The sequence below is a fragment of the Nilaparvata lugens genome, chromosome X (assembly GCF_014356525.2).
Source record: "Nilaparvata lugens isolate BPH chromosome X, ASM1435652v1, whole genome shotgun sequence".
Classification (NCBI taxonomy): domain Eukaryota; kingdom Metazoa; phylum Arthropoda; class Insecta; order Hemiptera; family Delphacidae; genus Nilaparvata; species Nilaparvata lugens.
The window spans coordinates 80538063-80565507 of record NC_052518.1 but is presented as its reverse complement, the minus strand read 5'-3'; the positions used below and the strand labels follow the sequence as shown (position 1 = coordinate 80565507).

Genomic DNA, 27445 nt, shown 5'->3' with positions numbered 1-27445 from the left:
ATGTTACTATAAATGTTCACTAACACTTGAAAAATAAAGTTTGATAGTAAGATTATAGATTTGTATTAATTCAATTAGTTGTATAATTTGTCCTTGAATGTGAACTTTGAAATGGTTTGAGACATAAATGAGCGGGTTTTTCATTCATTTTCTTTTGAAAGTTTGTATCGAGATCATGTTTCATCTGACCAGTTAACCACCTTCCCATTTGAAAAATTTAGTTGGATTGAAAATGGTGGATCCAAGATGACGTACAGAAATTTTGAAGCGACAGAAAGATAGTTTTACTAATTTGAATAGGATCCCTGATGAAACCTGGGTTTCATTAATATTATCCAGTTTTCATACTAGTTTTTATACTGTCTAAATATCTTTGTGAAAGAAATATTAAGCTAGTCCTAAAATTTTCACCAACTCTGTATAATAATTATTTTGAATTGATTTTATTTGTAATAACTATGCAAATTACTGAAAATATGTTGATATTTTTTGACGTTTTTGTCATTTTCAGCGGATGCAGCTCCAAGAGTGCCAGTTCATCTACAAGGCGCCATAAAAAAAACCACAATATCAGAAACTACAAAAACTACAAAGAAATCAATAAAAAAAACGGAATCAGCAGCAAGTAAGTTAGGTGTGCAAACATAATTCATTATCTAGAATACGTTTTTCCAAAGCACATACTGCTTTTTTTCTCAAATATGTTTTTAGAGTTCACGATAATTTTCTTTAAGTAGACTATTGTATTTCCATGTGAGTCAATTCTTCGTGCTTCTTGGAACAAGTTGGTCATTAAAATATATTATATAAAACTGTTACCGTATTATCCTTTTTTTTGGTGATTTCAAAGAATGTGAAAGATACTAACTCAGTGATTCTAAATTTATCAAGAAGCCCTATTGCCCTATAGAGATGAATGAGTTTTATACAGAATGTTTCCGAACTCCCTACCAATATTCTAAGGCATTGTTACTGGATACAAAACATACCCTATTCAAAAATAATTTTCAAACTGTCCGAAAGTCCTTAGTTACTTACACAGCTGCCATTTTTTTATCACTAAAAAAAGGCAATTTCACCGATCAGATTTTTTATTTAATTTTATTTTTATATTTATTCCAAGCATGCCGCCTATTTATTTTTTCTATTTGCTTGATTTAGGCTGCTGTTATTATTAAAATTGAAATTATCTTGGTATTCATGTTTTTCTAATTTATTGTTGGAATAATGTATCGCATTAGCTTTGAAACATTTTTCCATTTAAAACAACTGTTCTGACGGGGGGCATAACAAGTTAGCAATCTACTTATTAACGCTTCACAGAATCAACTGGTAGAGTGGAAATTACTGTCCAAATTTCGTCACTTAATCAAATGAAAACGTCATTCTATTATTTTCTGTCATAATGTCAATATTGGGCCTTAGATATGATACTGGAGAATTTAACACAAAAGAAGAATTCAAATATATTTTCAAAATAACTTATATTATTTGTCTGGGCGCAAATGTACTAAAAATGGCATTCCGTGGTCATTTTCAGGTAACAGCCGTGAAGGTGTCTTAATTTCTTTCTTGGGACTAGTAGCCTACAATAAGAAACGCAATGATGATTAGTCGAAATCAAACATCAAGCAAACAAGAAGGCCACCAAAATTAGTAGATTTTTTTATATCAATTGCCATTCAGTTCTGGTGAGAGATATCGGATCGATTCTACTACCAATAAAGTGTTAATTATTACCCAAACATCAATATTCTAGAGATTTATTTCATTTTAAGTATTCTTTTCGTGATTAATATAACATTAAAAACATCAATTTAAAACATTGAAATAACATTTAAAATCTCTTTTCGGGGACAAAATTCAACTTTCCACCTTGTAAATGTATTTGCAGTAAACATTAACTTCTATTAGTAAAACATTCTTATAGGATATTTCCAATGCTTCAAAATGATATCTAGTTGAGGGCTGTAAGTCCATTTTCCACCTCTGTAGCGTCATTGGAAAAAGAGAAATGTAGGCTACTGTTTGCAACTGAAAACACGCCTTTTCTACCATATGCCAAACCCAACAATTAGAAATCGGTGTATTTCAAGAAGGTACATACTTGCAAATGGTAACAATATCATTGTAATTATGTGTAGTGAGAGAAACTCCGTATGACAATCTCAAAAGTATTTGCTTTCACGGAAAAACAAGATGGTGGCGGAAAATTTGTAGATTTTCAAGAAATCGTCTGTAATTCTATCAATATTTAGGATATCGGATCAATTCAGCCATCTGGGGATTCTATATTAGTTATACTTACAAAACTAAAGTTCCCAAATTCACAAGTCGCTTTCACACAGCTTCACTCGATTAATTGGTTTCCAGTGATAATTAAATTATTTATGTTTTTTCAGAACCCCTGGAGAAAATGGAACCCACAAAGTTTGATGATGAAGATGATCTTCCTATTGCAGATCTGAGTACGTACCCACCTTTCAATTATATTTTCCGATACAGATGCGACCAAAAATATGTAGCCTATATAGCCTACACTCTCTGACAGTAAATTATATTGGTAACGCACTAGCATGTTTTTAGATTTTTTCTATGTATTGTACTTCCAGGTGAGTCAATCATTCGCGCTTTCTAGAACAATTTGGACACAGAATCACTTCACTTATATGGGCTACTTTTGTTCAAATTGATAAAACCAATATAAAAACTTGTAGTACCCTTCAATAAAAACTTCAAAAGAAGCTTTAACTTTAATTTCAACTTGAAAATCACATATATGGTCGAAACTAGTCGTTAAAGTATTTAAAAGTTTTTAATAAAGGGTTCTACACGTTTTTTTATTTTCTTATCAATTTGGACATAGAATTATACAGAATCATTAATTCCCTTTTATTTTTATTATGTTATCAAAATAAATGAAGATTACTAGTGGTTCTATACTTGGCATTCCCGAACTACCCGATTTTCAAAAACCCTGAAAATTTTGGCATCTTCCCACACAGCACACTGTTGTTTATACAACGTTTAATAAACGTTATCTCTTAAACATTTGAAACGTTTAGACAACGTTTTATGTTGTTGGCCATAACGTTTTCTAAACGTTTATTCAACCTTTAGTTTGGTACTGACCTTTACGTTTAATAAACATTTATTTAAACGTTGTATTCAACATTTTGATAAACGTTATATCAACGTTTTGATAAACATTATAGTCAACTTTCAATAAACGTTATATCAACGTTTTGATAAACATTATATCAACGTTTTGATAAACATTACGGTCAACATTTCAATAAACGTTATATCAACGTTTTGATGAACATTATAATCAACCATTAGTTAAGCATTCGATTCTTTCCCAGGTAGCACAGAAACGTTGAAATAAAGTTAGAAACACGAAATACCTTAACGTTGAAAACACGAAAAAATGTCCGCCGTTTCCACATTATTTTCAACGTTGAATAATAGTTGAAAAAACATCGTGGTAACCATTATTTTCAACTATCAACAGACGTTGAATTAGCCATACTTTTGAACCGGTACCTTATTAATTACATGGTAATATTTCTAAAATCATTTGGAAAGAGATGAAAATACGAAATCATATTTCCATTTATTTACATATGATTTCGTGTAACAGAAATATTACCGTGCAATGTGGTACATTAGTAAGGTGAAATAAAAACACACAATAAAAACCATATTACTTCAATTTTGATCCACAAAAATTATTATGATGAAAGTTGTTTAAAAAACTGAGATGGTTACAACCAAATTACCATGGTAATTTAATATACTCTGCCATGGTATAGCTAAAACCTCAAAAATATTTTATGTCTGTTTCTATTATATTGAATGATGAAATACAAAATAGATATTTTTTCATATCCATGTTACAGTAAAACACTTTTATAAATTGCTTATCACACTACATCTAACCACTTTTTAATTTTAAAAACTGAATATACAAAAGTTATGTATACATTCAAACAAAAATGTTGACTGTAATTGGAATACCAATAAAAATTGCAATAGATACAGTATTGACATTTCATTGACATCTGGAGTGGCGCACTCATGCAACTTTCCTTGCCGTCATGAAAAATGATAACCAGACGGTAATGTTCACCCGCATCTCAAGTCTACTATTCAAAAATCTGAGCCAGCTGGTGACAGGACAATAACGCTGGAGACACATGATGTCTGCTATCTCTTCATAGTGAATGATAAATATAGAATCAACAGTTGTCAACAGTTTGCAATTGAATAATCAAATTTTCTCGAATTTCGAGCTTATTTTCAATGTTATGTGAATATGTTACTGAACATTAATTGTAGATTTTTATGCTCAATCTTCTCCACTTGAAAATTTTTGTTCAAATAATTGTATCTGAAGCCTGATAATTGAGAATCTGAAATCAAACTTTGCATAGATGAGGCGGAACTCCTAAAATTTTCACAGATATGGGACTTGTGGCTGTTGATAGAGCTTAACAATGTCTATTTTAGGTATAAATTTAATCAAAATCGTTGGAGACGTTTACGAGAAAATCGCGAAAACCCTGTTTTTGAGAACATTTTTGCCATTTTAGTCGCCATCTTGAATAACATTTGATAGAAATAGTTCGTGTCGGATCCTTATAGTGTAAGGACCTTAAGTTCCAAATTTCAAGTCATTCCGTTAATTGGGAGATGAGATATCGTGTACACAGACGCACATACACACACACACACACACACACACAAACACACACATACAGACCAATACCCAAAAACCACTTTTTTGGACCCAGGGGAACTTGAAACGTATAGAAATTTAGAAATTGGGGTACCTTAATTTTTTTCGGAAAGCAATACTTTCCTTACCCATGGTAATAGGGCAAGGAAAGTAAAAATTGCGTCCACACGCATCCGTCTTATGTGGTCCGTTTTCCTATTTACCGCAGCTCCTCTGCGTTGATATTTCACTATTTTCATGAATTGTAAAGACCTTAAGTTCTAAATTTCAAGTCATTCCGTTATTTGGGAGATGAGATATCGTGTACACAGACACTCATACACACATACCAATACCCAAAACCACTTTTTTGGACTCAGGGAACCTTGAAACGTATAGAGAAATTCATAAATTGGGGTACCTTAATTTTTTTGGAAAGCAATACTTCCCTTACCTATGGTAATAGGGCAAGGAAAGTAAAAATTGGTTTTGTTGATCAAATGGTTTCTAGTAATAATTAAATTTATTATGTTTTGTTGTTTTTTCCAGTTCCCCCTACGAAAATTGTGAAAACCAAAACATGTAGGCCTAATGTTGATGAAGTTCGGGATGTGCTTCCAGGTGAGTCAATCATTCGTGCTTTTTAGAACAAGTTAGACACAAAATTATTCTATAAATAATCATCAATTATTGAAGTTGCTTTCCATGATGAAACACTATGTAATAACTTTGTTGTAGTTCAGACACTGTGTTACTTGTAAATATTTAAAAAAAAACACTTACTTTTGTTGGAATATTGATTGAGGAATGCATTTCACTCCTGGAGAGGAGCTTAATCAGCCTGACACCAGGGGCGCTTGCTCTTATGGGTTGGACTGTGTGGCAAAAATGTGGGAAAATATTACATTCGATTTGAAGTTTATTTGATCATTTATTAAATTAGATTTGTCATTTTTGAGGTGTTTCAAAATTTCGTATTGTTTTAGTGTGCTGAGTCTCTGGCTTTTTTGAAGAATGTGTAAGATTTCAATGTCTGTCTGTATGCTTTTGTGAGTGTGTCCTGTGGCTAATGAATGTTCTGCATATGTGGATTCTGAATTCGAATTTAATGCTTTTATGTGCTCATTGTATCTTATTTTGAATCTACGGACAGACCGTCACTTTAACTATATAGAATTTTGGGCATGAATTACATTTTAGTTTATAAATCCCTGTTTTTCCAAATTGTGAGCTGTCTATCATCCGTATTTTTAGTTGGGTTTTCAAGTTGTTGTTGGTTCTAAATGCTGTTTTGTAGCCTGCTTCTTTGAATATGTTTGCTATGGATTGTGATTTTGATTAACGTCTTTAGCAGCTTAGTTATTAATTATTTTGTTGTTAAACTTTTCAAATAATGGGTTATGATTTTCAGTATATGTTGTAATAATTATTCCCTTTTTTCTTGGTTGCATCAAATAGAGTGAAAGGATAATAGTGATTCTACACAATAAATACATGTTTTTTTTCAGAATTACCCTCCAATATTCTAGGGCCATGTTCCTGTGTATGAAACATGTCTAAATATCATTTTCAAACTGTTTGGAAGTCCTTAGTACTCACACAGCCACTATTTTTTTCCACTTACTATTTCTTTCTAAAAACGGCTGAACATATGGAAGTGAAACTTTGCACAATCATTTATGACAATTTTTTAAATTCATGAAACATAATGGCGGCCATTGAAATTTTATTCTTAAATAACTAAAAACTTAGGATTTTAGAAAATATCACAAAAATACCTTTTTTCAGATATAATTTATAGCAAACAACTTACTCTTTGATAAGTAAGTTAATCATGGCTCCAATTCTCAAACGTTTTGTTGCTTTTCTCCTTCGAAATATGATAATTTATTATTATTATCACGAAATGAAAATTGTCACATGACCTCATGTGACTCTATTGAGAAATGTTTAACTAGGTTCCAAATATGAGAATAATTCACATAGCTTTGGGTAGCTTAAATAACGCTTTACAGCGTTAAGTGATAGAATGGAAATTAAAGTCCAAACATCGCCACTCTAATGAAAAAAGTAATTCTATTCTATTCTATTCTATCAATTTATTATGTGACAATATTGTGCCATGGAAATGATACTGGAGAATTTAACATGGAAGAAGAATTCAAAATATAATTGACACTCAAAATTCTATAGGCTACAGTAAGTCATATAATATGTTGAACACATGCTCAAAATCATAACCCAATACTTGAAAAGTCTAAAAACGACAAAATAATTAATAAATAAGCTGCTAAGAACGTTGATATTCAAGAAGAAGAATATTCGTGAAGAATTGGAATATGGCATGTTATTAGTTAACTGCCTGATAATAATAATATAATTCATTTGGATACTTGAGAGTAGTGTAGTTAGCCAAAACCGGTAGTGTATTCAAGAAAATGTATAAAAATGTACTACGTTACAGTAGTTATCACAATTAGACTATGAAGTGGTGCTTTAAAAAAAAGATGATACCTAATTATTAAAAATTTACATGTTGGTTTCACACAGCGATTGATTTTACTCGATTAATTGGTATCCAGTAATATTATTAAATTATCATACTTATGTTTTTTTCAGACCACCTGCAGAAGATGATGATAAACGCACCTAGCCATGATGATGGTGATTCTGATGTTGATGATTCTGAAGATAATCATTCTGATGATGATACTTCACTCTCAAAGTTACGTATGTACCCAGCTTTCAATTATATTTTCCAATATAATACAAAATATATTTTCCATTAATGATATTGGCAACGCACTAGCACTTATTTACATTTTTGTCAATAATTTTTTCTATGTATTGTATAAATCAAGGTGAGTCCATCATTTGTGCTTTCTGGAACAAGTTTGACATTACATTATATTATACAGAATCATTCATTCCCTTTTATTTTTATTTTTTTCTGACATCAAAGACAATGAAAGGATACTAGTGATTCTATATGTTGCGAGACTGTGAAAATGATTAATGTAACACAAATTTTTCGCATATTCAAAGTTGCATATCTTGTGAAACACTTCAGATAAAAAGTCCAAAAAGAAGTCAAGGTTGTAGAGAATTTCCTCCTCTTTTCGCTCTCATGAATCGTTTATCTGATTTCAATACCGACAAAAAAATAGAATAACAAAAAAACTAAGTAGTGAAATAGAAGACTGGGTAAAATCTAGAGTTTATTTTAAGATAAGTGTATGAAATGATAATTTTGTAATAACTGTAAGATCATAGTGTATAATACGTCTCTTATAGTACGTTTTTATTGATTCTCTACTATGGATATTATAGTATATATCCACTTTTAGTCTTGATTAATGTTATAATATTTGTAATTTTCAATCGCACTCACTGCTGGCGAACAAGTTCCACTTATGCCGGTAGTGCCTTTTATATAAATTTACTTATTTATAATATTACTTATAGTATCTATCATATTTTCAATGTAAGTACTGATTGTAAAATGTTATGGCAAATAAATTTCATATTGTATTGTAATACCGTTCAAAAGTTGAAGCCAATTGGGAAAATGATTATTTTTATTCTCATTTTTTTCTGCGACTTTACTGTTATTCAAGAGTCTCTAAAACGAGTGAGGTACATTATAGAAACTTGCGATTGGTCTCAAATGAAAGAGAATTACATGCTCTATAAGCTAGCTACGTTGCCTTAAATCCATCTTGCATGACTGTTTATTATCGAAAAACTGTCGAGACTGTGAAAATGAGGAATATAACGCAAATTTCTTGATTTTTTTAAAGAAACGTATCTTACCTCACGATTATATTTTTACAAAATTCATTTACCTCACATGAAAGAGAAGTTCTTCAAATCAAGACCAAGTACCATTTTTTATCATTTCGGGTTACCGAGATACACAGTTTTGAATATAGAAATCGGCCATTTATCTGTGTTAAATATGGTCTAAAATACACTAAAGGAGGAATTTTTTATTCTTCTATCAAATTTCAGTTATGATACATGATTTTGAACCGCCTTGAGCGGTCAATGCGAATCGAACTAGCGAGAAGAATGAGCTGTAGTACAAGCAGATCTGATCATTCTGTCAAAAGTTATAAGTGTTTAAAGTTTTAACACTATATACTACTTTTTGGAAACATAACCTACTTTTTGGAATATTAAATATTCCAACTATAAATTTTATTGTGTATAAATCAAAATTCGGGGAAGAAACAGTTTTGGGCTGTGTCTGTTAGTCCTTCCCCAATCATTTTAAAGAATTGAGTTCTGTTTATCAATGAATAAATAACGAGCAAAGCTCGCTGCCCTAATATTTGGTATTAATAGATAGAATTTACAAAATGTACTTGTTCAGATGATATCCAAAAACCAAACCATTTGAAGGTACATTTTGTTCAACTTGTGTTATTTCCTCCTGTAATGTTAAAAAGTGAATACTACCAATAACACAACATCAGTGACAACCTGTTCCAATTTATGATAAATATCGGGGCACCAAGCTCCGCTCTGGAATACCTACAAAAGCATATAAAAATTATTACGAAAGAAGAAATTATAATAAATATTCATAGTTCATACAGAAAGGTTCTATCTAATCACAGTGGATTGAGTTTAATTCGCAGAGGAATGCAAAAATTTCTCTCACAAAAGCATGTTAAATTTTAATCCTGATTAATTTCACGTGAACCAAATCACAGAAGACCATCTCAAAAGATAGCTTATCTGATTGGTTCTACTGGAATTAATCAGGATTAAAATTTGACCGGCTTTTGTACAACTGCCACTAAGTACCTGATTGAATTAGGTACAAAAGTTCAACAGCTGAGTCATAATTTTGTCTCAGTCCCACACACATGCTCTCGCTCACTCACTTCCATTATCAACAGACGACGAAATTATCAGCTGTTTTTCCAAGGATGAATAAATTCTTTCAATGTCCTTCAGTGAGTTTCCCCAGGGATGAGACCTAGTGCAATCAAATTTTTATATTATAAACCTACTATGTTCTTAATTTCGTGAGAATCGTTAGAGCCGTTTTCGAGATCCAGTGAAATACATATACCGTAACCATCTAAACAGAAATTGCTCGTTTAATAGTATAGGATTTAGAATACCTAAACTTGCCGACATGATAATATATTGTATGATTAAAATCGTTCCAAATTTGTATGAATGTTTACCAAAATTGCTATGCAATATTCTTTTGCAATAAAGAATTATCAATGATAGTATTATTATTCAACTTTTTATAAGAAACCTTGACATTTAAAAAACAAAGCCTCCCTAACTTATCTTTCAACATACTATTAAAATATTTGTCATGTAGTTTTTCCTGATGTAATGTAGTACTTTCTAGTCCTCCCGAACAAGAACGGGTGCACTGCTAGTCTCAAAAATGATATCAAAACGATACTTTATTTCTATTTTAAAAGAGATAAGAATGTATATATTTTTACAATATTGTGAAAACAGAAAGAATTCCTTACAAGACCAAAGGTAAATAATGACCTTTGGAAGATTAGAATGTAAGATGTGAATTATATTGCCATACACTGACTAATGTTAAAAACTAAATGGTTGGGAATTGGGGTACTTTGTGGGGGGGCATTACACTTGGATTGGGGGGGGGGGCATACGCCATTGCCCTTGGGGGGGCTTGGCTCCCCTGTTCCCTAGCAATTTTTAGGCATTGTTCCTGGGTACGAAAGATGTCTAAATATAGTTTTCAAACTGTCCGGAAGTCCTTAACTACTCACACAGACGCTATTTTGTTTTTTAAAGTAACTATTTTTTTCTAAATAATGGCTGAACATAAGGAAGTGGAACTTTGAACAATCATTTATCACAACTTGACAGAGCTACAATTTGGCAATTCTTCCAATTCATATTGTAAAATGGGAACTGATCAAAATATTATTTATCGAATAACAAAAACCGTTTATTTAACAAAAAAAGTACATAAGAATAACTTTTTCTAGTATATTCAATTACAAATCGATTGACAACCAATTTTTCAAGATTGAACGAATATTAGGTGAGATATGGTAGCTTTAGTGATAGGCTACCACTGAACTTCACTTCAAGGCATGCTGTTAAAGTCTGCCTCAATAATGCAACAATCTCAAATTGCATCGCATGTTATTAGTAAGATATGGAAGCCGAATTTGAATTACTTTAAACAATAATAAAACGTTAGATTACCCTCTAAAGCTAGGTTACCTACTACTAAAGCTGTCATATATCACTTAATATTCGTAGAATCTAGAAAAATGAGGGGTTGAACGATTCGTATATTAATTTACTATAAAAATTATTCTTTTTTTTTGTTTTATAAAATTCACGGTTCCTTGGTTATTCAAGTAATACATTTTTAAACGGCCGCCATTCTGTTTTATAAATTGGAGAAATTGTCATAATTTTTTGTAGCTGTCTAGTTGTCATGAATGATTGTGCAAAGTTTCACTTTTGTATGTTCAGCCATTATTTAGGAAAATAATAGTGAGTGAAAAAACAAAATTACGTCTGTTTGAGTAACTAAGGACTTTTGAAAATGATATTTAGACATGTACCCAGGAACAATACCCTAGACCCTAGAATATTGGTGGGGAGTTTAAAAGTTTAAAAGCAAAATGCCACTGATTCACTCACTTACTCATAACTAATAAATTATATTAGGTTATATTGGTTTTAGTAGTTTGTGTTTCCAAAATGGAAACGTTTCTAATGAGATAAAAATAAAAATGTTTTGAATATTGTTAGGATTCATTGTTTTCTGAAATTATATAAATGTTTCACAAAATACGTTGTATGTTTTCTAAGATGTGAAAAATTGATTGCAGACCTTGATCACTCTCAACGACCGCTTTATCGTCCAGCTAGGAAATTTGTGAAGTACGCGCCTGTTTATCGCAGGACTTCATCTGGAATAATTACGGTGCATCAGGAAACAGGTAATCCCAGTCCCGCGACGAAATTGTTTCTTTACTAATATAAGACGCCCAGTCAGTTCCTTAACGATCTATATACAGAATGGGTGAAAAGTCCGAGAACGGCTTGATATCTCATACACAAAGGTTATTTGACGGTGGGTGTGATTGGGGATCCTACTCAAATTGAAAATAATACTTTACTATGACTTCAAAAATCTGGTCCACCATCTTGGATCCGCCATATTGAATGCAACTTTATTTTTTTCAAATAGGAAGTTGGTCATGCGATACATGATTTCGATACAAAATTTCAAGAAAAAAAGAATGGCAGAAACCGCATATCGATATCTCAAACAGTTCAGAAGATATTCACATTATTAATCAATACTATTCAAAGCAGAAAGGAAAGAAAAAAGTCCGAGAACGGCTTAATATCTCATACACAATGGTAATTTTATTGTGGGTGTCATCGGGTATCCTAATCAAATTGAAAATACTACTTTACTAAGAATTTAAAAATATGGTCCACCATCTTGGATCCGCCATATTCAATGCAACGTTTTTTTTTTAAATAGGAAGGTGGTCATGTGATACATGATTTTGATACGAAATTTCTAAAAAAAAGGTCGCCGCATATCGATATCTCAAACCGTTCAGAAGATGTTCACATTATTAATAAATATCATGCATATCAGAAATGAAATACATAAGTGGTATTGATTAATAATGTGAATATCTTCTGAACGGTTTGAGATATCGATGTGCGGCTTCCACCATTCATTTTTTCTTGAAATTTCGTATTGAAATCATGTATCGCATGACAACCTTCCTATTTAAAAAAATAAAGTTCCATTCAATATGGCGGATCCAAGATGGCGGACCAGATTTTTGAAGTCATAGTAAAGTAGTTTTTTCAATTTGAGAGGAAGCCCCAACCACACCCACCTTGGAATCACAATCTTTCATGAGATACTAAGCCGTTCTCATACTTTTTTCTCTCCTTTCTGCTTTGAATAATATTGATTAATAATGTGAATATCTTCTGAACGGCTTGAGATATCGATGTGCGGTTTCCACCATTCATTTTTTCTTGAAATTTCGTATTGAAATCATGTATCGCATGACCACCTTCCTATTTAAAAAAAAAAGTTGCATTCAATATGGCGGATCCAAGATGGCGGACCAGATTTTTGAAGTCATAGTAAAGTAGTATTTTCAATTTGAGTAAGATCCCCAATCACACTCACCATCAAATTACATTTGTGTATGAGATATTAAGCCTTCTCGGACATTTCACCCACTCTGTATACTAACTGGATAGCGAACTGCATGCAAAGAGTATACTAGAATATAATAGAGCTGCCTTCCCGTAGAGTGGAGCATACTCGACCACTCAACTCTCTGGTTGGGTACCTTGCCTTAGCTGTCTCAAGGCTTTCTGGCAAGCATTACGGAAATCGTCCATATCTTTAGTTCTAATAAGAATATTGCAACAATAGTATATTTCGCACCTAGGGCCGAAAATGAGACTTTTCCGGCTCGAAATCGGTTTTCAAGTCCGAAGCCACAGGCCGAGGACTAGAAAAGATTGAGAGCCGGAAAATAGTTATTTGTATATCTAGAGTGAAAAGTATGACTTTTTCTCCCTGTGGGAAAAAGTTTGAAGCCCAAGGCGAAGCCGAGGGCAGCAATTTTCCTGAGGGAGAAATAGTATATTTCACACCTAGGGCCGAAAATGAGATATTTCCGGCTCGAAATTGGTTTTTAAGTCCGAGGCCGTAGGCCGAGGACTAGAAAAGATTGAGAGCCGGAAATTCATTTTTGCCCATGGTGCAAATGCTATTTTTCGCCACACCAAAAAAAACTTCCCAATATATAAGAAATTAAAAAATAAATAAAATTCAAACAGCCCATTTTGATAGTTAGAATCTTGGTTATGACAACTTTTACTGTCAATTAATTTCAATATTACTAATTAATAATTTACAATAGTGACCATATTTTTATACTATTAATATTAGACGCGAGCTTTGTGTCCGGTGCAATATATCATATACCAAAAAAAACTTCCCAATATATAAGAAATTAAAAAATAAATAAAATTCAAACAGCCCATTTTGATAGTTAGAATCTTGGTTATGACAACTTTTACTGTCAATTAATTTCAATATTACTAATTAATAATTTACAATAGTGACCATATTTTTATACTATTAATATTAGACACGAGCTTTGCGCCCGGTGCAATATATCATGGATAGATGGATGAATAGAATTCTCATTACTATTATGAAATAATGTGATGAAAAAATGAATATAATTGCATATTTCACAGTTTTGTCTCAAAATATATGTAAAAAATTGATTGAAATTTAAATTACGGTAACTAATATAAAAAATAGGTAATAAAAATCGAAATTCATCGACAAAAAAATAAGCATTGACCGAGATTCGAACCTAGATCATGTTTGTTATTCACTGAGCTCTGTGTTCTGATGTATTACACCTTCACGCTCTCGGCCTTAGCGTATTGTTGAATAAAGGGGCCTGACTGATAACACTTAGCCTCTGAATTGAGTCAGGTTACGTATGTAGGCTACTATAATATAGTGTATAGCGGTAAATTTGAAGCCGGTTTGCTGGCATTTTCAAAACAAAATATTGCTCTGAAAATAGTTAAATCATAGAGAAAACATTTGAAGATTCAATCTTGAGTGGGCCCAATGTTTTCTCTATATGGTTTAATATTGAAGACAAATTATCTAAAAGTTTTAATAATGAATTACGGAAAAATTACTAGGAATTTTTCAGTCAAGGCTGAGTTTCACCAGTAGGCTTACCTTGAACTTCAGATCTCTGCTGTATTTTCTTATTATTATTGTTGATTGTATTGCATTAAGAAGAGTGGAATTCGATAATAAAAAAGAAACAATTATTACTCTAGCTCACTTTTAAATATTGATACAATTATTGTACTTTGATTTCAAATTCAATTCTTCACTTTTAAATACTTGCGATATGTACCTTTCTGACAATGGACAATGCAGCCAACATTATATTGTTGAGGCTATGGAGATATCATCGTATTCTATTGTTTGATATCAAAAACACAATGATAAATATTAAATTATGAAACAGTAATTTATAAAATATATTATAGACATAATACTGCGATTCACGATACATAATTATATAGATTATTACAGTCGTTATGAGATTATCTCTCTATGATTTTTGTGAGATCGGACACGATCAGCTGTTATTCAAGGTCATTTTACAGCCCTAGGGCCATAAAGTTTCACCGGCCTGGTCGGAAAACAGTCACTTTCGGCCTCCATATGACGCACGTAAACCAGCTCATTACATCCAAGTGTGGCGAAAAGGTATTTTTCACTTGTGATGTACACAACATTTTTCCTCCATCTACATTTTTCTATAGAAACTGCAAATAAAGCCATTCTAATAACTTACGTATTGTTTACAATGATTCCTATAACATAACCTAAATCTAAAACCTAAAAACCGGTCGTCTGATTGGCACTGCCGATTGTGCTATCTATCAGCAAAAGTTGTAACAATTATATCAGCTGAGCAGCTATCAAAAATGGCTGACTCCAGATCATGCGGATCAGATTTGAATTGCAGATCAAAAATATTTGTTGGCTGGTATTTTGAATAGAATAAAATATTTTTAAAATTGTATAAATTTTTATCGTCCACTAATATTAAGAATATAATAATTATCATACAAACATATATTTCATGAGTTAATCAAATTTCTGGTTGTGGTATTGAATTCAGTTGACTCAATGACAGACACCTCTATTATGCTTTCTCATCTGAGCTTAGACCTTCTAACCTATTACAATGTGAGTTTCAAAATAGAGATGCTCCCCATGTTATTTAAATGGAGTCACTTTTACTCCCTGGGGAGTTTTTCTGTTTTTTACTACCGAGAGCGAAAAAGTGACACTTTAGTATTAGGTTTCAGGGAGTAAAGTAAGTACTTTAGACAGTAGGTGGAGGAAAACATTTTTGCCCGTGGTGCGAACGCTATTTTTCGCCACACAGAAAAATAAACAATATATATATAGTCTATATATATGAGAATAATTGTTCATTAAGCACTTCCGAAAGCAAAAGTGGAAGGTCATAGCTCTATCGAATCTAAAAAGGTAATCTGAATAACAGGAAATTGACCAAGTATTTTTTATTCTGATTCGTCTAAATAATCTAAAAGATTATGTTCAATTATGTGGGAGGTTGAGTTTATACTATTTTATTCTTTCAAATGACAATAAGATGATTTTATTATATTTTTCCATATGAATCCAGCATAAGTTTTTCAAAAACTAGTCCCCAAACAATTCAGCATCAGTGTATTTCACCAGAGGAACTGAATTCCGGGCGAAATCTTTCACCCTGTATAGCTCGCTAATGAAGCGTTTATGGATATATGTTTATATGAACTTTTTTTCTTATTTTTACCTCTACTATCACGTATTTTACCATAATTATGAATCACCCTGCATATCTGATCTGTATTTCATTCATCCAAATAAAATGATAGTACCTATATTATTGCAGAGAACTCTTTTCAATTCTAGAAGCATAGACTGATTCCGTCTCATAAACTATTTAAAAAAACGTTCAGCACCATGGATATTGCCCAAGTAGTTCCAAAATTATCCACCAGGTCTCGCGATAAACGAAGTACTATGAGGTATGAGGTTAGATTTTATTATACTCTGAAAATTGAATTTGAATAGTTTATACTGTAATATCTTATTTGTATTTCATTCATCCAAATAAAATGATAGTATCTTATTGTAAAATACTTTCCATGTCTTCCTCACATAATTCCCTACAATTGATGTCATACCTTTTTATTTTAGCTGCGACTGCTTGGTAGTTATCAGTGTGCAAGCTAAAATGGTTCGATATCCAACGTTTGCATACATTTCTATTCTCTTCAAAAGGCTATTATGCAATCTTTGAACAACACAATGTTACAAATAAAACTTCTAGAACACAGGAAGACCTTCAAATTGATATGTAATCATACGTACTTAATTATTACAGAACAACAGATCAGGCGTTCAAACGAAACAAATAGTCAGTGATGGATCACTGTGACTCTGCTCTAAAACTACACTTCACCAATATTGCTATTATATTATAGAGCTATGTAAATATAATGTAAGCATAGTTACCTTTGATATTCCAGTTGTATTCAGTTCCTGAAATATGATTTATGAGGTGTGTTAGAAAAATAATGAGACTGATTTCATACTAACCAAAGTTTTTATTATTTTCAAACAACAATGTTATCCCCTTCAAAGTAGTTCCCTTGGGAAGCTATACATCGGCGGAGTCGTCGTTCCACTCTTGGTAGCAGCGCTGGAAGTCTTCAATTGGTATGGCTTTTAACTGGTCGGTCACAGTCTTTTGAATGTTCTCCAGAGTTCCAAAATGATGTCCTTTTAGGACATGTTTCAATTTTTGAACTCAAAACGCTGATATAGCAAAACCCTGAAAATTATGGCGTCCATCTTGTTTCCGAGGTGTTTGCGTTTGCATGTGATTTCGACTTATCATCATCACTATACTTATGCTAGACCTAACGAAGAAATTGAGACATCTCCCACGGCTGTTACCCGAAAATGACCACGGAATGCCTTATTCATGGCATTTGCGCTCGGACTGTACAGTATAGATCGTTGGTCAGTTCAAGAAGGCATGTTATCAGCTTGGCCCAATGTAGACACCTACTTTCCTATGTTGGACCTCAGAATCATAAGTGGCCTGTTTCGCTCTTTCTTATCTTATATTTTTGTTAACTCAGTTTCTGTTCTTTGTTTCTACTAACATAATATAGTATTTTTCCTCATATTTTATCTTTCTGTCAATCAGTTTAAACTAATTGTTTGGTAATTCTCTTGATTGGGGAGCTATTTTTGAGATTTTCTCCATGTACTCCCATACTGTTGTACGGTACATTATTATAGGCTACCTGAATAAATAAATGGATGAATAGATAAATAGTTAAATAAATAAATAAATGAGTAGCTAAGTGAATAAATGAATAGATGAATATATAAATAAATAAATAGATAAATGAATGAATAAATGAAAAATTAATAAATGAGCTAATTTATTAAATTAAGAAGTTAATGAATTAATAAATTGAATGTCTTTGAGTGTCTTGCCTAGAGTAATTTTGGTTAATTTTAGGTATTGTATTTTTACAATTATCAAAATTATTTCTGTTAGTGTTCAATAAATATTATATTTTTTATAGTGTTAGTATTCTATGTTTGTTGGTGATGTTGTGGTTTTTTATTGAAGTCAGTTTTTGGATTGTATTTTAAAGGTAGTGGAAAAATTCTCAATTCTTTGAAGAGTCTCACTGTCCAAAACGTTGAAACAAAACTGATATCAGTCATAAGAATAAGCTGTCAACTTCAAAGTTTATTTATTTATTTATTCACAATCGTCACATGGTACATCACATTTTCAGTATCAGTGATATACTGAACTCGTACCTATTCAGTGATATACTGAATAATATATTGAGCTCGTACGTACTCTACGAAGGCTACGGATGCATTTGCATGGTATTTCAACAAGATTTTTTTCCAGTTGACAGTTCAAAATTAATTTATATTGTATTTTATTCAATAATAATAAGCCACATAACCTAAAGCATTTTAAAATGTATTTTACTGTTTCATTTGGGTGGGCCCGGCCCCCGGCCCACTTGGCCCTTATGGAAGCGCCGCCACTGAGTATTAATCAAATGACTGGTGACATGTCAAAACAATAATAATAATGATCATGGTCATTTCAGTGTTTCATCGGATGGGCACGTTAAACTGTTGGTCCCGGCTGAAGTAAACAGTCGTAAGGCCCATTGACGGCTTGAATTTAGGTGAGGTGTAAGACCTTCAAGGAACTCCACTCCAACAAAAGCCATAGAAATTTACTTTTTTTCTAGTTCTGATCAATGAATATCTATAAGATTCTAAAGAAATATTTTTAGGTATAAACATTCTAAGTTTTATTTTGTTATATTTTAGCGATTTTTTCCGACTCCACAAGTAACATATACTTGTTACCAACGATTCCTCTACAAACCATAGAGGAAGAAAAGGCTGAAGAAAGAGGGGGAAAAAGGTCCTTGATGGAGAGACTAGGTATTCAATTGTAAACATAATATATTTTATAACTATTTATCAGTACTATCACGCTTTTTTTTATTGTCTTTTTTCACATAGGGTGATTCACTCATTAGGTGGAATCTTATAAGCTAGAGATTTAAGTGGTATGCAAACCACCATCCATTTCCATTGCCAAATGTTTCTATGCTGAAATTTTCTCCAAGTCCTATAACATCCGAATTAATTTGAGCAATGATGTGGATAATGTTATTCTGAACTATATTTTTTCTTTTCTTGAATAACTGATATGTTTGTGGGAATACTAGAATGTTTCTATGTCACTTATTCATTGAATAATGAGAAGTTTCAAGAATGTTAATAGATTATGTTTGTTTGCAGTGGCAAGAGCCCAGGATGAAGGAGCTTGGTCTGCAGCATTAGGAGGTAATTATCAATTACAATTAGGTACTTCAGAATTTTGGTAATTGACCTTAGAGTATTTTCAAAAAAATTCAATTATTATAAACTATTAAATTATTGAATTGGTTGAACATTATATTCTTCACATGATAACTAGTCATTGAAATTGAAAGAAAGTAGGTGGAACTTTATGATTGAATAATTGTGTTGTTGTTTTGCAGTTGAGAGCGCGTGCAAAGGAAGTGGAGCTTCATCCGCTAAGACCAAGTCATCTTCAAAACCATCAACAGGTAATTGTCAATCACCTGAGAGTTGAGAGTAGGCTATATTATAACTATTCAGAATATTTAACATCTGAAACATAAAAGAAATCATCTATATTTAGAGGTTCGTCAATAGGAAACTAACTTGAGATAAATAAGTAATGTTAATAGGTTTTTAATCTTCAATAGGTTTGCAATACTCTTCAATAGCTAGTAAATAATTGAGAACGCTCATTATGATTCGAAAAGAGGGCAAAACTCCAGAGCAATTTGAACGAGATTTGAGTCCTTCACATTCCGTATTTCTTAAATGAGAATTACTCCCACTACAGATGAAGCTCACGTATGTTAATTTCTATCATATAACACAATTTTTAAAATACAGTCGAACCTCTGTATAACGAAGTCGATCATCCCGAGAAAAAATTCGCTGCTGAAAGGTATTCGTTATTGAGAGGTTGTTCTGTCAAGAAAACTGCCACGATCTTATGGATCTTGTAATATGGTATCACGGCGGTGAATAAATGAATATGGTACATAAAATATATCATCTCGAAAGTAGGTAGGGTACCTATTAGGCCAATATAAATATGGAAATTTGAAAATTCATTCTGTTTAAAATAAAAAACCCTGTTTTTTAATTATTTATAGAATGTAATAGGTAAGTAAACTCACCAATTTATTTCTAGAAAGCTTGATGTGTACTATTAGTAGAGTTTTATCAAAGTTCATACTCAGTAACAATATTTTTCAACTTCCTTCACCAAAGATTTTTTAGTACTTTTTACACTACTACTGTATTAGATTGAACGCAAAATACGGTAATTTTGACAATAAATTCACTATAAATACTATAATAACTCAACTTCCCTATTTTTTAATGTTTTATTTGAAAAAGTGAGTAATTTTCGGTTGAATTCTGCATTTGAATAAAACATCATGTTCAATAAACGACTCACATCTATTCAAACAGTCGAACATAAAAAGGCTGGAACACTATTTTTCAGATGTAATCCTTGCCTGATAATTTTGAAAGCTTCTAGAACTTCTTGATCTGACGGATTCTTCTCCTCAAGTTCGTCACAACCATCATCTTCTTAGTCAGTTCAAAGAATTGAAATGTGTGACAAAGCAAGATTTAGAAAGTCCAGTCGTTCACCTGCCTGGTCTACAAATGACAAGTTCTTGAAATTCAATTTAGAGTAACTTGCATTCAATTACCGACATGTCTTTCAACCTCTATTGACTGTCCACTACCCATCTTCTTCCTACCTGAATTGTCATTATTTTCAGTCTATTGACCTTTCTGTTGAATAAACAATTCCTTGAAAATGATCGTCTACTTCCTATACACACTACATTTTGTATGTTGAAGTCAAGAGAAAACTTTGTTGTTGAGAGGTCCGAAATTCGTTAAATAGAGGTAAATAAGCAGACAAAACTCCAAAATGTCATGGGACCAGGTGAAAATTCGTTGTGTAGAGGATTTCGTCAAGTGAAGGTACGTTATAGAGAGGTTCGACTATATTCTCAACCTCATATTTTTTGGTCTATAGCCTACGTGTAATATAAATAAAATGAAATTTCTCAGAGATTTCTTCAATTTCTTTTGTGGAGGGTGAATTCTCGTAATTTCAAAAAAACTCTACTGAGCTCGAATAATTTTATTCTATTCAGACAATACCATCTGAATAGAGAATTCTTTCAAATTAAAGGCTCTCAATCCGACTTGAAATGTAGACAATTGTACCTCTCACAAGTTCAATTATTGTTTTCTACATCATATCAATCTTTAACGGCATTAATCAGCTTTAGAATCCAAGCCAGTTTTAATAATTCTTATTGATTACGGTACTGAATAATAATTACTGAGAGTTCACTTGAAATGTTAACATGGGAGAAATTTCGTCAATTCTATGTATTTCAAAACAAACTTCTCAATTTGAACATAGCCTACTGATCCGAAAAAAGGGAGATTGCATATATACTCTAGAAATGATCTCTTACTTTAATAGACAACTCCTGACACAATACACTATTATTATATCAAGTTCTACAATTATAATAGAGTGTAAAGTTTTCTTGTTCCTCGAGAATTATTGAACTCTACTCGTTTCCATTATTTTAATCACAATTGAATGTTCATAATTTTACATAGTATGATCTATCAATACTGGGGGTTCCTCTTTTGTCAATTCTTTTCTATATTTTCTTCTCATACATAATTATTATCTATTTCAACTGAATACTCTCAGTAATACAACTTTATTACAATCAAGTGAAACATCTGAAACTGTGGAAATTCCATAATCATTCCTTACAGCTTATACAACAATATTGTGTCAGTGTTATCATAATTTGAAAACTTTTATATTGAAATGTACAGTGAACCATATCAAAAGTGAACTTAGCTAAATCCCGAGCTCGGAAACCGGCCCTTAAATAGAGAATTCTTTCAAATTTAAAGCTTTCAATCTGACTTGAAATGTAGACGATTCTATACCTCTCACAAGTTTCATCATTTTTTATACATTATATCAATCTTCAACTGCATTAATCAGCTTTAGAATTCAAGCAAGTTTCAAATAATTCTTATCGATTACAGAATAATAATATTATTGAGAGTTTACTTGAAATGTTAACATGGGATAAATTTCGTCAATTCTATGAATTTCAAAACAAACTTCTCAATTTGAACATACCGTAGCCTACAACTAATCCGAATAAAAAGGGAGATTGCATACTGTATAAATATACTGTATAAGTATACTGAATAAATGATCCCTTACTATAATAGACAACTTCTGATACATCATACTCTTATTATATCAAGTTCTACAATTATAATACAGTGTGAAGTTTTCTTGTTCCTCGAGAATTATTGAGGAGTCTCGTTTTCATTATTTTGATTAGAATTGAATGTTAATTCATTAATTTACATAGTATGAACTCATAATACAAAGCATTCCTCTTCTGACAACTCTTCCCTATGTTTTCCTTTTTGAACATAATTATTATTCATTTTAAGTGAATACTCTCAGTAATATAACTTCATTATAATCAAGTGAAAAATCTGAAACTGTGGAAATCCCATACTCATTTCTTACAGCTTATACAACAATATTATTGTGTCAGTGATTCAATAATTTAAAAACTCTTATATTGAAATTAACAGTGAACCATATCAAAAGTCCCTCTAAACTTCTAAGCACAATCTAAAATAGCAATGTTGCTTCAAATTGTAGAGAGTTCTAGCTTCCCTCCCTTAGTTTTGCTGGAAACATCAAGGGAGAGGTACGAGGTTTTTGAAACATTGTTATGTTTTTGAATAATAACATGTGGTGTGGAGAGTGTAGATAATCCATATAGATCTCGCAGTAGAAGTTATCACTGAATGTATTCATTGACTTGACTATAGACAGTGTTGCCAATTTTCAGTGACTTCCTGTCAAAGAAAAAACCTGTAGACTTCCACTTTCGAAACATAATAGACAAAAATATGTGAAGATAAATACCGGTTATGTACCCCATTTAGTAGGATATTAACTCAAAAGGCATACTCAGATCATCTCATTTCGTAGGCTACATAATAATGGAGAATACACACTTCAGAGTCCCGTTTTGTAGGTCCAACCGGAAAGAGTGTATGATGAATGTGTGTATGACGAATGTGGCGCGGATCTGGTGGATTTTTCTGTAAGCGCAAGTATGTGAACTCTAGATGCGAAACGGGGTAACTTTGGAAAAAAGTGTGTAAAGTAGTGATTCGGATTCAGAACAGTCCTAGAAGTCGTTTTGAGAGGATGCACACTGAGGTACGAAACGGGTGCACCCCGTTTGGTAACCGCTCCCCGTTTCGTGTTGTGCTTGAGCACAATTCTCCCCGTATGACCCCTCTTACAAACACACACAAGTATGAAAAGTTTGAAGTATGAAAGCATGAAAAGAAAGCTCACACACACACACACACACACTTACACACACACACACACACACACACACACACACCACACACACACACACACACACCACACACACACACAACACACACACACACACACACACACACACACCACCACACACACACACACACACACACACACACACACACACCACACACACACACACACACACACACACCACACACACACACACACACACACACACACACACCACACACAACACACACACACACACACACACACACACATACACACATTCAAGACTCAAACACTGGAATGACGACTTGTAGTCTGTATTAGAACAATATAAAATATTCACTCACTGACTAAAGCATGCTCTTGGACTAATCAAGATTCATTGTAACAGGCACATGAACTTTTACAATTGTGATCAGATAGTCTCGAAAATTAATTTAATAACACATTTGAAATCTTATAAGAGGAAGGTAAATTATCAAAATTATCGAAGTGATCAGTACAACTGTCAAAAATACTACTATTGTGTCCTCATGTTGTTCAGTTCAAACCACAAAAGGGAGTTAGTCCTACGTCAATAGTAACTGTTACTGTGACTTGAACCAATAAGATATTAAAATTCGATTACAATAAACAATAGTAGATAGGGTAAACTAGCCCACTTTGGGACACTTCAAGTTGTGGAAAATTAGTGAGTGTTAGGCTGGCAACAACTGCATTGTTTTATCAGCTGTTCATAGCCTTATTTACACAAATAATAATTCCAACTGTAGCACCAGTTGTTATAAAAAAAAATTGAAAACACATTTTTTTTAACTGCGAAGATTTTTTTTTTGAGGAGAGGGATTTTAATATTTACTCTTAAAATTCACCATTCAAAGATAGTCTCATACCTAATATGCCTTCTGTATTATTTTATGGATATTTTGACATATACAACATCATTGTACTCCTTATTTTTATTCTAGTTATTCTGTCTAAAACAAAGCTATGACCATCTGCCCACCTTGGGACAGCCCACATGTGGACACTTCAATCATATGATATGCTCCTATTATAATGATGAGCATTGCTTCTGAATCTTATTTTATTTGAAGTAGGCCGCATATCAATAAAATAAATTATAAATAAATATGATATTATGATTATAGCCTGTAATGTAGCTTCAGATGCATCGATTCAAACACATATTGAGATATTCAAAAAATGTATTTATACTAACGGGTGGAGGTATCTATAACACTACACCACTACACCACACCTGACATCATTGTAACGGGTGGAGGTATTAATATAATACTACTCCACACTTGACATCATTTGTAACGGTGGGAGGCCAGGGGGACTTTGTTAGTCCCACATTTTGTAACAAGGAAAATTTATAATAATTGTTTTTAAAATCTCCACTCAACTATTAACCTGTTTAAATTATTTGAATCCACGGTTGGGAGCTTTGGATGGATTCGTTCATGCAAATGCCAAGATATCCACTATTAAGTATTAACAACACCTGTTTTAGCAACTAAGTAACTTATCACGATCCAGGAATGCCAAATAAGAGATCTTTTAGAAATGCTACTGATATTGATTTATTAGTTGTATTTAAAAATACAATAATTATCGGTCATGTTTGAAATTTTGTTACATCGAATCATAATCTTCACTGTAACCACTCCGGCTATTTATTCAATTACTTGTTTCTAAATTACAACATTAAAAAAATTAATTTCTAAGAATATTTCTCAAATAAGGACTTTATCGAGACGATTCATAATTGATATTCAGACAAGAATTCGCTAACTCACTCTACAATAAATTTAGGGCCTCGGTCAATTTGTTTGGTCAATCTATTCGAACTTAATTTTGGCACTCACCATGGAATCGAAAGTTTAACAAGTAAATCGGCACTCACAATCACACTCACGTTTACATTTTAACTACTATTTTCCAGACTACATGCTTTTAAAATATACAAAATAATAAATAATAAGGATATTTTCCATCTAAATAAGCTGAATCCTATTTTAGAGGCCGAGACTTGTTCTGTGACCACATCTCCTCGCGGTGACAACTCGTTTAGAACTGCCGCTCTTCCACTCAAATTTTCCAATTTTCAAGATAACACGTGGAGCGCCCGGCCTAATTTCAGGTTAAAACGTCGTGGGGTCGCACGGTTCAAATACATTTCTAAATACATTTGCATTAATTCCATTACGAAATCCAAGCCAGTAATATGGAAATGCTAGAAGACTGCAAAAATTTTGATGGATAAGAAGCAAGTTGGCAAATCTTTTATGGCAAACCCAAAATTTAGGTGCTTACTTTGGGTATGGATAAATTCTTTAACAATCAAAATCAAGGTTCACTAGAGCTCATATTGGAAAAATTCAGTTCAATTTTGTTCAGTTCAACATCCTGAAAGAAAAGCACAACAAAAACTACAATTCAAACCTCTCAATATTCCCCGTATTACATACTATTACTATCTCTAATATATATATATATATATATATATATTATATATATATATATATATATATATATATATGATAATCCTACTTTTTCAATTGTCAGTAAACATTTATAGTAATATAATAACATCCACTCACATATTTTACACTTCTAACAGGAAAGTTTGATCTGTACTGATTTTTATGTACTAATTAAATGCATTTTTGTATCTCTTTTAGTAGGCCTATCCTTGGATGTGAATAGCTTTGAAAATGTTTGAAATATCGATGTGCGATTTTTACCATTGATTTTCTCTTGAAATTCTGTGTTGAAATCATGTATCATATAACCACCTCCCTATTTTTCAACCTGATGAATTTATTTTTGAATGAGGTGGACCAAACATTTCTGATAGACGGTTACTTTCCTTATAACCATAGTAAGGAAAGTAGTCAACTTACCAAAGATTTTCATTGCAATTAGATTTTTCTCTTATTGAAACTAATGATAATTCTGATTGCAATGATTTAAGAAGAATTTTCTTGAGATTAATTTTGCTTTTCTTACATGTCTAAACTAAAGCAAGGATGAGCAATGCACAAGACTATCAAAATGAGGTAATAGATGTGTCTTCTACCTTACTTACTGCACTTGATACTATAGAAAAGAAATATATTGAATTACAATGGCCATTGTAGTCGAGTAGATTAGATGCTTGATCTATAATTCAGAGGCCTGGGTTCAAATCCTGACTCGGGCAAGATATTTGTCTCGGGCCACTCCTGTGTTTCGGATGAACACGTTGGAGGCCCTGAAATCGATCAGTTGCGACCTGAAAACACCAGACCTAAGCCAGCCAGAGGACACTTGACATTGTTATTATTGGATTACAAATTCAAAATTTGAAATTCTCATACCAACAGGAAGAGCAATTCCCAAATAGTCAATACTCAATATTCAATATTCGAATCCAATATCCAATAATTGTTTCCAAATTTCAGTATAATTGTTTTCAAATGTGAAGTTCTAAATGAAATAATTATTTTTTCATTGTATATTTGAGAATTTAATGCACACACTGCATTCCAAATAGTTGTCTACGTTTTGAAAGCGATTATGTTTTCGATTGGTTGATAAGACTAAAAATCACATGAAATTATTATATGGGTAATCATTGTATTATTCGTTTGCAATAATTGCACATATGCTACAAAAAGAAGAGGATCAATTTATGCAACTCCTGCATGGGTGGCCTCTTTTACATCCGTATCAGCAGCTAAATTGGCAGGCATTTCAATAAAAATTGAAATCGAATAAATTGCAAACAGAATATCCCCTTTTGATAAATTAATACTCCATTTTGCACTATTATAGCTTTCGTTCAACTAGAGAAGTTCACTGGTATGTTTTATATTTTGATTTCTAAGTCACTGCATTTATAATACTGTATTTTTATAGTGCGTAGTGGATATGACCGATCATACACTTTCTCAACACAGGGATTGTATAACAGAATATTTCAACATGTTACTCAACTGTATAG

The 27445-nt window shown here is 32.2% G+C and overlaps 1 protein-coding gene across 10 annotated transcripts in view; it reads left to right on the top strand.

The window, feature by feature from the left end:
• Positions 1 to 27445, top strand: part of LOC111045478 (flocculation protein FLO11) — a 66546-nt gene that overhangs the window by 22046 nt on the left and 17055 nt on the right. For 3 of the 10 annotated variants that reach the window (XM_039441701.1, XM_039441697.1, XM_039441702.1), the window contains exons 3-10: positions 512 to 634; positions 2403 to 2468; positions 5270 to 5341; positions 7340 to 7450; positions 11581 to 11691; positions 18750 to 18866; positions 19230 to 19274; positions 19472 to 19540. In XM_039441701.1, the coding sequence (XP_039297635.1) occupies positions 512 to 634; positions 2403 to 2468; positions 5270 to 5341; positions 7340 to 7450; positions 11581 to 11691; positions 18750 to 18866; positions 19230 to 19274; positions 19472 to 19540 (714 nt within the window). The remainder of the gene's footprint in view (positions 1 to 511; positions 635 to 2402; positions 2469 to 5269; positions 5342 to 7339; positions 7451 to 11580; positions 11692 to 18749; positions 18867 to 19229; positions 19275 to 19471; positions 19541 to 27445) is intronic. The other 7 variants (XM_039441704.1, XM_039441706.1, XM_039441700.1 and 4 more) reach the window with 3 other exon arrangements.